At 32.4% G+C, this 13,938-nt stretch overlaps 1 protein-coding gene and 1 pseudogene across 1 annotated transcript; one reads left to right on the top strand and one right to left on the bottom strand.

Moving 5' to 3' along the window:
• The first annotated feature begins 1,038 nt into the window (after positions 1-1,038).
• Positions 1,039-1,750, top strand: LOC135144709 (uncharacterized). Its single transcript, XM_064076763.1, has 2 exons — positions 1,039-1,430; positions 1,482-1,750. Exons 1-2 carry the CDS (start codon positions 1,094-1,096, stop codon positions 1,748-1,750), a joined length of 606 nt encoding a protein of 201 aa, XP_063932833.1. The 5' UTR covers positions 1,039-1,093.
• A 1,098-nt stretch (positions 1,751-2,848) lies between these two features.
• LOC135144710 (serine/threonine-protein kinase TBK1-like) lies at positions 2,849-4,416 on the bottom strand (annotated as a pseudogene).
• Between the last annotated feature and the right edge of the window lie 9,522 nt (positions 4,417-13,938).

The following is a 13,938-nucleotide window of genomic DNA, read 5'->3' on the forward strand; positions in this document are numbered from 1 at the left end:
GTATAATCCCCTGTCGAGTTCTGAGAAATACACAGCAGGGTTCGTTTGACAGGTAGTTGGGTAGTTATGTACTACAAGTTGCAAACCGAATCCAAATGTGCGCTTTGTTCATAATCTTTTGGGCAACACACTTTATAGTATAGGAAACTGCAGGCTGGCTAACTCCTATATCTTCAGCGACTCCAGTCTGAAAACCTGGATCGGCTGCATACCGCAAAAAAATTTTCATTTTTGTAAATGAGTCCAGACTGCCGCCTCTTGTTTCATTGCTGGTTCCAAGAAAATGTTCTGCCATCCACATCACATTTTCACTTGTAAAACGATATAATCGAATAAAATCCCGTTCAGGAGGGTTCTGTCTACGTTGTTTATAAGTTTTGCGAGCACGCACTTCGTAATTGAACATTTCTCACAATTTTTTTTAAGTCTTTGCTGTCGTAAGTACCTACGTGAAATAGCATGCTTATAAATTTATAAGTAGATACTGAATTCTGTAAGTATCAGCTTGATTTTATTTATACAGTCTTAAGTAAATATTGATTTTGATAAAAAGTATGAGCATATACTTTTCCTATATAAGCATATACTTTTCAGCATCAGTTTTACTTATGTTTTATTAATACAAATGTAAGCATTTCCTTAAAAAACTGTCAGTATCAGTAAATACTTACTTTTATTAATACCAACCGTTATCTTGGCTTTTTTGGACATGAGAGTGAGTACATATTTAGTAAAATTCATAAAACTAAATTATTTAACAATTACAGTCGCAAAAGTTGTCACCTTGTTCTTTATGGCCACAATATTCAATGTTAAAGGCCACTCTAAAGGCAAAAGAAAACATAGATATTGAAAAATTTGGTGCTGTTATTTCGTATATAAAAAAATTAAATGTTGGTTATCGTGGCAAAAAATCCAACGTTCTGACACGAGAAGAAATCAAAACTTTCTTGCAAGAAGCTGATGACGCAGAATATTTATTCGAGAAGGTAAGAATTACTTAATAAGAAGAATTTTTTATACATATGAAATCGTGTAGGTTGCTTTAATCTTTGGAATTGCCGGAGTTTGCAGAAAGGCCGAATTGTGTGCTATGAGATTTGACGATATACAGGATTGTGGTAATGTTCTGAATATTGTTATACCTGACAGTAAAACCCACAAAGAAAGAAGATTCGGTGTAGTTAATGAAGGCTTTGGTGTTAATACCATTGATTTGTATCGACGTTATGTTGCTTTACGACCCACAAATTCACCATTGAGGTTTTTTTTACACTATTATAAAGGTAAATGTACTCGCCAAAATGTAGGAATTAACACCTTTGGAAAAATTCCCAGAAAAATTGCAACTTTCCTCAAACTGGAAAATCCAGCTAAATACACAGGTCATTCTTTTCGCCGCAGTTCGGCAACTCTCCTGGTTAACGCAGGTATTGTAATGATTACCTTTATTCTTCAAAGTAACTTTATATTCAATGCAGGCGGAGACATTACTTCGTTGAAGAGGCATGGCGGGTGGGAATCGACCAAGGTGGCAGAATCTTACATACAAGAATCTTTTGGAGAAAGAGTGAAAATTGCTCAAAAAGTTTTTGGAGATGAAAAGCTGGCACCGAATGAATTAGTTGACAATGAAATCGTTATGGACAAGCCCACGAACCTAAGTTACAGTGAAGCGTGTGGCAGTTCCAGTTCTAGCTCTAGTACTAGCAAGAACACCGCTCAAAATGTTTATTTTAATAATTATTAAAAAAAAAAAAAAATTATAATTGTACTTTTAACTTTGGTGATAATAATTATTGTAAAGATTCGAAATAAAAAACTTGAAATATGCGAAATCGTATTTTAAGAAGCTATAAGATACGTTGCCATTGACAGCGTACTTTAAGAGAACAACGTTATTTTAAATCAACATACGAGTTCTTATGAACCATAGAAACAGTATAAGATGTTAGTGTTTGAAAAACGAATTTTAACACAGCTGCCTGTTGTTAAAAATTATTCAAAATTGCGTTATAACTTTAAGCAACTAAAATAACAAAACAAAAATTAATTAATTTGTTTTTTTAAATTTAATAGTGCTGTAGGTGATTTAATAGTGCTGTAGGTGCAAAACAATTGCCTGCGTCGCCGAGTTCAATTTTGTACACCCCTGACATTTTTGTCAAAATCTGACAAGTTATTGAAAATGGTTCGCTTTTCTTTAATTATTAAAACAGAAATGATTTTAACCTACGGAGAATGTCGTACAGACCTAGATGAAACAATCAGGACTCTTATCGAATGGTATCCCGATGATGAATTTACCAAATATAAAGTAGAGAGAATAATAAACTTATTTGAAGATACGGGAAGTGTACAAGTCCTAAAACGAGTGAAAAAAACAAGATATTAAATACACCTAGTAAAATTATTTCTATTCAAGTTATAATTAATTCCTGAACCTGAAGCAATTTTGCACCTTTGAAAAGGTTGTAGCCGAGCAACTGAAAATTAGTATTGTCTTAAAATTCATAAAATAACGCTTGGCAAGCAGGTATCAAATTGTTTATTTCTGGGAGGTCTCCTCTTTCTTGCAACATTCACACGTACACTAGGAAAATTTGGGTTTTTAGACAAACAAGTACATTGATCATACAGAATTGTTTGAAGTCAAATTTTTATAAAAAAAAAAAGTGCAGCGGATATGTTACATATATAAATGAACTTATTTAAACATCCTTCATAAACAATTTTGAAAATAAATCTAAATTGTAAACATACTTTTTAACAAACGACATGACATAATTAACTTTCTAGAGGGAATGAATATATTTTCATCGTTTTACATACACACCAATCTTCCAGCCTACAGATTAAGCCAGTCTTCTTTAGCTGTTAATTTTTCCAAAGTATAATTAAGTTTTTCCATGATTTGTGCACGTTCTTGAACAAGATCTTTAATCTGAACACTTTCTTTGCTGTACACACTTAAACACATCTTCAATTTTTCATTTTTCATTTTCTTGCTGAAATTATCAGCTGCATCCTGTTGAAGCAACTTTTGTATTTTCGCTGAATGCACATCGTTTTTAATACGCATCTTCAACTCGAATTTCTTCAAGTTAATTTCATACTGCAATACCTGTTTTTTCAAATTCATCAACTGTATATACTCCATATGAGCAATTTTGTACCACTCACCCAAATTTTCAGCTAATTGAGTATACTGCGGTAACACTTCTTTCTCTAGGAGTATCTTAACTCGATTTATCGCGCTTGTCATTTTAATTCGTTCCAAATTATGGACTGTTTTCTCATTGTCGGAAAGACTAGATTTAGCACAATCTCGCACCATATGTTGCCACGAATCTCTCAAGCGTTGTACCTCCATCCTTGCCCTTTCAGGAGCTCTGGATTTTGTGGGGCATATGAAAGAATGGCTAAACGTGTTCCATTGAGACTGCAAAATATTTTCTATCACATGGCTCTCATTAAGTTCCATAATTTTTTTGTCAGTTTGAGAAATAAAACTGTCGCTGATTTGTTTCAATTCATAGACGTAAGCAATAATCGGCGGGGCGTTTTCTAATTTAAATGCAGCTAGCTGTTGTGAGGATTCTAAAAAATGTGCCGTGTCTTTTAGCATAGCAGTTCTTTTTAGTAGACAAACGCAAACAAGATTGACTTCTTTCAGTTCTTTATTGAAGTATTGCACGAAATTTTCAACGCAGGCACTAAAGTAACGACAAGACAACGAACACTTTTCGATTAGTGTTTGCCACACATGGCCTACAACACATGCGTTTTTGGCCTGTACGGCGTCGCTTCTAACCGAACTCACACCACTGATTTCGTTGAACCGAGGAAAATTTTGCTCAGGAACCACTATCACGTTGTTATCTTCTTTATCAAAAAGAAACAGTGGTTCTTCTTCTTTAGTCTCCGGATAACTTCTCGCTTTACAATTTTCTCCAACGATGTCCTTAAATAAATTCGACTTCAAAAGCAAAATTTGATGTTGTGGGCAGACCTCCGTTTGTTCTTTAATGTAGTTCTGCAAATGGGTATAACTCTCATCTGCATGAATATACACCTTGACAAACTGAATTTTGTTAACGTAGAAAATATGCAAGATTTTTCTGGACAGCATGTCACTGACTCCCCTGAAGAATGTCTCGAATGTACAAATCTCCTGGTCGTCGGTCTCCATTATCTTGCAGGGTATGGAGTAATTATTTTCTTCAGTACGGGGCTTAACTGGCAACTTCCAGGCAGGATCTTTCTGATGTTAAACTTTGCACTGTAACAATAATATTTATTTACATTACGGATTTAAAAATCACAAATAACTATCAGTTTATACAACTAAATTGAGGTGCAGTTAGAAAATTGATAACGAAAGAGACAAGTATTATGAAGGAAAGGGATATGCATGTGAAGAAATAAGGAGAATGAGAGAATTAGGAAAGAGTATGAAAGAAGAACTGAGTGTAAGAGATAAGGACATAGATAAGCAAGAATGCAGATCGAGAATATCAGAGTCTAGATATAATGCAGAGTATAGAAAAATAGTAAAGAATGAAGTACCAAAGTACACAGACAGAGGGAGTATAAAGGAGAAAAGAATGATGGCGAGATTTAGGTGTGGATATGAAGAGAAAGAGAATAATTTTTGGATGGATGAAACTGACAGAAGGAGTAGGATACGCTGGAGAGAGGGACAAATAATAGAACATATGCTGAAACGATGTGAAGAATTGAAAGAATCGGAGGAAAGTAGGGAAGAAGTGCTAAACGAGGATGGAAGAGGACTGGACTGGATGAAAGAAGTACCGAAGATAAGGGAGCTAAGGCAAGGGGTGGGCAAGCAGAAAGAATAGAACAATTATTATTATACAAAACTCGAATATTTATTTTATTTATTTTTAATGATTTATTTGTATTATGTAGATTAAGTTAATTTGTACCCGTACTGGGAATCTTATTAAGCCTGTAAGGCAAATAATAAATTAATACTACTAGTTAGAAAACTGATAGAATGAACAACAAAAAAAAAAGACAAGTCTGAAGCCTATCTAATCTGTAGACTGTTTTAGAAGACATGTTCCTGACCAACATAAATTCATAAATATTTATTCACAACGGAGCACTTTCCAACTCTTTTAGATTTCTTAAAATTTTTCGTCGAATTATAAACCGGTGGTCGATCTTGTAGTCAGTTTAACTAATATATTTAAATAATTACAAAAAAATCATGAAAATGAGAAATACAAAAAACATGTGTAACTACACAATTATCCATAAAGTCTAAATAAATTCTATCCAAAAATTCAGAAACGAATTTTCACAAAAATCCATGGGGAAATAGATTTCGTTTTTATACGGCCTACATTTTAGGAGCAATTTTTAAAATTTTAAAATAACAGCAAAATTGTGTTAACCTAAACATGTTTTTTTTGTCACTTCTGCGTTATTGAATCCAGTTGTCAGGTTCTACAAGTTACCTCATATGTATCTTCCACATTTCAAAGACGTTGTAGTTCTTATAAATACATATTAAAGGTGAGCTAAAGCAAAGTTTTCCCTGAGAGGCAATAAAATTCACCCATGACCAGTGCTGTATTTAAAGAACCCGTTGGCTTTGCACCTATCTTAATAGACCAACACTCACTGCACAATAATAAATGTCGGGTCGCATTCGAATAGTTCAAAGGTCTTTTTGCAAAAATAAATTATAAGGAATAGTAAATAAAATATTTGTTTGCAACAATTTATAACTAAGTGCCTAATTATGCTATTAGAGAAAAAGTAATAATAATTAATATAAGTACCTACTTATATTTATAGTCCTAAAAATACTTATTTCAGCAGCTATTCTATTATTGTTCCCATTTAGGAATATTTTGAAAACACTTCAACTAATGAATTTTTGTTACTACTTTTTTCTTTTCCTCTCTCTCTTTGTGCCTGTAAAATGTAATCAGGATTTCTAATTGCAAGAGATCTACGTCTTCTAGGATCTATCAATTCCGCAAGCACACAATTTAAATAAAATTTAGTCAGTTTGTCTACCATTTTCAAACAAAAGACTTTGTCGTAATATATATTTTATCGCTTTTGTTGTCCATATACCAAAATACAATAGTAATAGTAATATGTAAACGAAAGTAGTCATTAGTCTATCGATAATACTTACCTGCGGCCGCAAATATCTTAAATGACTTACAGATTAAATTTGGAAAACCTAGCAAGGTGGATCCTTTTAAAAGGATGGCACTATAGGTTACTTGTTATTATGGCTAAAACTTTTGTTTGAACACAAATTTCAAATATTCTGCCACTGCTTACCCAATTATTTATTAAGATATATTATTTCTGTAAAGCAGAATGGATTTTTTATACGATTTGTACAAATTTGCCTTTTTGAAAATTTTAAATTGCGTTATAGTTTTTTTTTCTCCCATGCGTAAGCGAAGAAAGTAAGTTTAAAAAACGAAAAAGCAATCTGGGTAGATTTTTTACAACAGTGTGATTACGGTCGGATGTATACTTTTGGTAATAACTTGGGCAGAAATTTATATGTATTTGCCTATGCTGGAATATGCTTTAGCTCACCCTTAACAACATAGTAAGAAAAAAGAAAAAAAAATTACCAGTGAAAGTATTTATGTCTTGAGATAATTGGACACAACTTGATTCGACCACGGCTACGAAAGAAGACAGCGAAAGCGAAGTGATGATGGTTTATGATGGTCCCACTGACGAGGGTGATATGAATGGAGTGGAGGGGTAGGTAGCATTTCTGTATGCATAGGAACCCTGGGTAGTTTCGGCATGGTTTCGACTCAACGCCCTCTAACGCTCCATAATTATAGTCCCAGTTTTCAAAAATTCATGCAGAGGTTTTTAATTTGTAGTCTCCGCAAACGTAAAATGGAAAAACTCTTATTAGCAGATGTCTCTTTATAAATATAGTAAAAATGCTGAACAGTGCCTAAATTAAGGAAAATTTCCAACTGCATAACTGCACAATCGCCTTTAATCCCCCTTCTGTCCTCTATACTACTATTACCCCCCCATCCCTTCCCCCAAAGCATTAAAGTGCACTATGATTTTGTCGATTTTGTGAGAATACCAATACCTGCACCATTAATAATAAATAAATAATAGCAAAACGCAATTCAAAATAAATATGTTGTAAAGATATAAACAAAATTCTAAAATAGTCATACTTACATACATTATTAATACATATGTCACTATTTAAAGGTACATCACAAAAGATTGTGTGTTGTCTTCCCAAAACAGAGGACTAAAATAATTAATTAAGTCACAATCGACCAAAATGTTCTGAATTTTATTATTATAATTCTTATTTTGTCATTATTAAATAAACACTTAGTATTCTCATATTTTTGAGAAAATGGGATGACACGTTCTTAATTTGATCAATAAAAAAATTGTGATGACGCCAATAACGTAAATAATACTTGTCATAGCACAAAAGAAAATTTGTCACAGCGCATTACCAATGCAAGAAAAAACCAAAGTGATAACAGCTGTGAAGGCAGTACGACTCCGCAAGTAGGACTGATAAATTTTTGTTGTGCACTTTTTCGAAATCACTGAGACAAGTGTTATTGTTAAGCACGGAGGTAGAAGAGACTCTCTTCTACCTCCGTGTTGTTAAGCAGGTACGTGACAGATCGAAAACAGCACATCTGGGGTTTCTTGAGGTTCCAACTTGACAAACAAAATCATAAAAATTCTTCGATTCTTTTCGGTGAAGGGATGAACCTGAACCGGCGTCAATGGTAGAGACCGTGCGGTTACAGACAAGCACAGTGAGTCATCTTCATCTGACAAGTAGAATTCCACCAGTGGCGGAACTTAGTACTATTAACTTACGCTCGGAAAGTAAAAATATTAATAATGTGAAAAAGTTACTGCACAAATTGCAATTTCCAGCTGCACAAATGCATTTTTGAACTTCACAAAATGTGTAGAAGCACATTAATTTAGGCCCTGTTGCTGAAAAAATTACAATTTGATTAGTTTCAAACAAATTTATCTACTTCAAGAACGAAGTATGAGGGCTGAAGGGTTTCTTAAAGTTCTATTTGTACACAGGTACAAATGTTTGTATATTAAAAGTTAGTCCTGAATATTTCATATTTACACGTTAAAGAAACTGGTAATTTTTTTGTTGGACATGAGTAATGAAACACCTATACATAATTTGCCAGAATTTTTCAGCATTCTGAATATAGTTGTAAGCACATCCTGTAGAAAGAACGTAACGGTAATTATTCCACCACCATATTTTCCCTTACCCCTGAGGTCCTTTTCCTCGATAAGTTATGAATTCTGTTTACTTTAATTAGACAAAAAACTTTTTTTTAGTTTAGATAGTAGCTCTTTAGAGGGGACGAATAAATAAATTTTAATTGTTGTGTAATTATACAATTACTGTTATATACATATAACGCAACCTATCTGAAAATTTGAATGGGATCGTATTTTGGAAAAATATACAGAAATAGCGTGATAACAACAATTCATAAGTAATCAATAAGCGATATACCGATGACAGCATACAATGACACTAACTATAGCAGCTATAGCTAACTATAGCTACAGCTAATGTCAATGACCTGATAAGCCATAAACCATATTTACACGTTACAATGAACAGAGACATCAGCAGTCTCCTTTTTCATGCAATATAGATATTTACAATAGGAAAAGTTTCGAAAGTCAGTTGCAAGATGAATCCATGCAACCCGACTCGACTATAATATTGGTTGCATACAATACAGTAAATTCAGGCTTCCCCTTGTATGCATATAATTTTGGGATCATACAGGTATATACAGCGCCGGAATTTAAAATGTAATCAAATGATGCTAATCGTTCTCATAGTGTGCCCTTGAAATGTCAAAACTATGACAGGTAGGCAAAAAACTTTAAATGCCATAAAGAATTAAATGACCTCTCCTTCCTTTGAGAGCTTGTTTCATTTTACACATAATACCAAAATTTAAAAAAAAAACATTAATACCGGTACAAAATTGCAAGTCTTGGGAACGTTAATAATAAAAAGAAGAAAAGGAATAAGGGAAAAAACATGGTTCTATTAGTATCAGTTACTGATATTTTTTAGGAAATTGTTCCAAACTCATGTTCTCTAATTAAAGCAGACAACTTTCTAACTGAAATTTAAGTACTTACTTACCTGTGCCACAAGCGATATTTAAAGTGTACATAATAACAAGAAGTTAACTACCTATTTAACTGCACTTTTTCTTCTGTACTTGAAATGTATTTCAACTACAATTTTGATAAATTTTTAACTACAATTTAACTACATTTTTAATTACATTATTGAAAAGTCTTTTCTAAATTTTGTTGGGTTTTAGAAAAGAAGCAGGTAATTTGTTGTTGCAAAAGTAACAGGTAGCAAGGACAGGTAGCTTTTCCTGGTATCCGCGCTCTTTAATGCACAATTTTGTTGGTCTTCGACTCCGCCCAACTGTAAGACTGGATTACCGGACCAGGTAAAATCTTCCTGTTCAGTTCCTCAATTCAGTTCAACATGTTGAAAACTGCGTCTCGTGTTCTGTATCCTGCGTCTAATTCAATTTTGCGATGGAAAATAATTTGCACCAATCTTTAAATCAGATTTTTTTTAAATAATTGAAGTGAATGGCGACAACATTAAACGGAAGTGCCAATTTTGCCACGAAGGTCAGGGGATTATAAACGGTTGCAATAAATCAACCACCAACTTTTAAACACATATAAGCGTAAGTCAAGTCCAATTTTGATTTTTAAACATTTCAAAACATCAGCTCAAAATAGATGACCAAATTTTAATTAATTAATTTATTTTAATTTTCAGAGGAAACATCCAAATAAAGTGGACTTTTTGAACAACTTAATTATTCGTAAAATCAGCCAATAATTCCGTTAGCGAAATTGAAAGACAACTTCCAAATAAAATTAGTAAAGCTGAAACTTTGTGGTGGCACAATAACACGTGGGTAAGCGGAGAAAGATAAGTCGCCTCGTGGTGTAGTGGTCTGGATGCTTGCCCGGAAAGTGAGAGGCGTGGGTTCGATTCCCACCGAGGTAACAACATTTTTCTCCGCTTACCTTCAAACTGTTTCACCAGTGGGCGATCAACGGCACATCGCAGCTAATCAAATTATTATTAGACGTAAATCATGAATCAGATTTAGGTAATTATATTCACATGTCGGTTTCTGATCCTACGAGGTGTCAATTACACGTGAATGCATATCAGCCACCAAAGAGTTATAACTCCAAAATTGGTTGGATCAATACAATTGGCTGAGCTACTCACTGAAACTTAAAGGCGCTTTATGTAAACACTGTGTTTTTTTTCGGCGAAACATATGTCACGGAAGTATTTTAGGTGCAACAAATTTATTGTTTCCTTTTAAAAAATTCAAAGATTTCTAATATTTCTATACAAACGCCAAAGCTCAAGCAAAATCGAAGTGGCATTCACGTGCTTTAATTAAACCGACAAATTTTTTAAAATAATGTTAATAAACAGAATGATGTATTAAGTTCACTTGATTCATTTGCAAAAGAACAAGTAAAACAAAACAGAATGAAGTTAGAACCAATTGTCAAAACCATTATTTTTTGCAGTACACACGATTTACCACTACGTGGAAAAAGAAATAATAGTGGAAATTTTATGGAAGTGTTAAATTTTAGGGTAGATTCTGGAGGAAATCAAAATATATATCTCACAGAATACAAAATGAACTGATAGTATCATGTGGCAATGTGTTGTTTAGAGACCTTATACAAGAACAATTGTCAATAGGAATTGGTTTTGTTAAAATATGCAATGGAGACGTATTTATTAAAGAAGAATTTTTAAGTTTTATTGAACTGTATAAACTGTGTGCGGAAAATATAGCCCATAAATTGATCGAATTTTTGGAAAATTCCGGTTTAGATATGGACAAATTTGTAGGGTACGATGCATGTGCAACAATGGCAGGTGAAATACATGGTGTTCAAAGAAGTAAATCTAAAAAAAAACCTATATTATTATTGTCCTTCTCATAAATTAAATATCGTAATAAATGATATTAAGAAAGATCCTCAAATTAGAAACACGATAGGAACTGTTAAAGACATTATATTCATCAATTTCTTCATTTTCTTTTGCTTTAAATTAAAAAATGATCACAAAATATTCCTGCATGTTAGAGCCATCAGCTTCTTAAAAGTCCATGAACACATTGGTGATTTAATTATTATATTTAACGGGCACCATTCAAATGCGGATACGATTTTTCAACAAATTTTTGCAAACGCTGTGGAGGATTGTGAAGAGTTAAATATACTTAGATATGTATTAAAACGCCAGGATTATGCAGCCGTTAAAAAAAACGTGCGAGCCACAACACAGATAGCATAAAAAATTATTTTAAAATAGTCACTTTTATACCTGGATCATTTAATTTATCAGACGAAATCCAAAATTGGCAGGATTTTGTAAAAATAAAAAAACCTTGCCAGTAATATTTCTATGAAAGATTTGGTAAAAGAGCATGTTACTTTTTTCCAAGTATCAAAAAATGTATTCCCTTGTTATTGACTCTTCCATGTACAACTTGTACGATTGAACGTTCATTTAGCACATTACGCCATGTCAAAACATGGCTGCGATCAATAATGGGCGAAGATAGATTAGTAGGATTTTGTATGTAAAGTATACATAGAGAGAGAGATAGTTAATGCCGAAGAAACATTTGTTGGTAGAGTAATTGACGATTTTGAGCAAGAAAAAAGGAATTTGCAATTTGTTTCTGATTAATTCTATATTTTTATAACATTTTAATTTTAATATTTTAATAATGTTGTAGGATTATTTGTGAGTAGGTAGATTTGATTAATGGAGTTGATGATTAAAATATATATTTATAATAGTAAAGAATTGTATCATTATATTACAAGTACTGAGTATATTACAAAAATTTCAAGGTTTATATGGGCGCCCCTGAACAGTTGGTGTATAAATGTATCTAGTAGCTATAATAATGTTTAAACATGTTATTTAGGTTACGTTCTCCCTAGAATTTTACAAATTCTGTATTATACAGAATTTGTAAAATACATAGTGAAAACAAATCTAAAGATCTACGATTTTGTGGGCCACAGAAGAATACTATAGTGAAAATATTCAGCCACGCTTTCAACATATATTTGATTTTAAAAATATCTTGAGCAGGTCTTATATTTATGCACTGTCTCGTTACCAGTTTTTAAGATGAATTGGACTGATACAAATCAAGAATCTGATAAATATCTGATCATCAAAGATTTATTTTTAAAGGAATTGTACAAACAATATAATAATGTTGAAATTAAATGCGAAAATGATCCAAAATCTCCATTATTTAAATGTGAATCATTTATGACTTTATGTCGCAAAAAATCTTGAAATATCTAACACCAGTATTTCTTAGATAGAAGTATTAGAATATTTCCAATCATCTAACAAAGACGTTGTGATGTTAAAAAGTTTTCCAAATATTTTAAAGATATGTATTTAGGAAATATAATGTGTTAGGTACTTCCGTCATCAGCGCGTATCGAGAGGATTTTTAGTTCCGGTGGCACAATCCTAACACCATCAAGGAATAAATTAAATGTCGAAAGTTTCTAGTTATTGTTATTTTTAAAACATAACAAAGAGTTGTAATTAATATAAAATTTTTAATGTTAACAAAGTTATTATAGGTATTTAATATTTTATCTGTACTTTTATTAATATATGTATATTTTAGCTAAGTACTCTTTTTATTTTTATTATCTACTTTATCTTACACAGAAAGTAAAAACAAGTATTTAACGACTTCTTAACTACTCTAATTACGTAGTGAGAAATGTAGTTAACTTCTTTTTACTGAACATATATTTGAAATAGTTAAATAGTAGTTCAATAGATTTGATAAAAAGTAGTTGTAGATGAAGTTAACTATTTATTTGAAATTAGTTTTAACAACACTGCAGCCACGATACTAAGAATTCACGAATGTTTTTAATTTAGCTTTAATGTAATGACGCACAATTAGTTAATTATTTAATACATAAACAAATGACGTTAAATGTGTCTTTCATTTAACTGTTTATCATGTGCGCGTTTGGACCCACCATTGTCATAAATTAGTGAATAATACGTCATATAATTATGTACCTATTCGTAATAATACAATAATTATATTAACTCCAGTTTATACTGCAATATATATTAATATTACATGTCATTAATCATTATGAATTACTATTCCATTATTAACATATTCACACAGATTGTTCGTGCTGACATTGCCTTTTTGCAGTAAAATTAAACCATAAAACATTTTTGGGGCATAATTTACCTGATAGATGCGTTCAGTATTCCAAGAATTTAATACTATTCGTGTAAGATGGTCGGTAAAATGATCGATTCACCGTAGGTATACCGGTATTCCTATATAAGTACCTAAACCTATTTATGATGAACGAATAATATTGATTCCGATGTCCTTTCCTTGTTTTGTTTAATTAAAGTTGTTGCTCCGTACTGCGCACATTACAGCATCAATGTACATACATTATGCAATTTGTTGATACATATGAACTTTAATTTTTGTTTAAGGACTTTGCTCCTGTGGAAGCATTATGTCATAACCACAAGTTAATATATGTCAAACTATGGTCATATGATGAACCCATGAAATAACCCATCGAATCCTGGGGAGGCACCGGAGACATCATAGGAGTTGACCTCCCTTACAGAACGCCATACAAACTGCCCTCTTCCTGGGTTTTCCTGATATTCTTCTTATACCCAATCCTTTTATTCCCAAAGCCGTTGGAGATTTGGGTCTGCGTGATGCATTTCCGCATCAATTCCTCTTTTGT

The sequence above is a fragment of the Zophobas morio genome, unplaced genomic scaffold (assembly GCF_036711695.1).
Source record: "Zophobas morio isolate AGI-343-1 ecotype UQ-CSIRO unplaced genomic scaffold, CSIRO_AGI_Zmor_V1 ptg000108l, whole genome shotgun sequence".
NCBI classification, from domain to species: Eukaryota; Metazoa; Arthropoda; class Insecta; order Coleoptera; family Tenebrionidae; genus Zophobas; species Zophobas morio.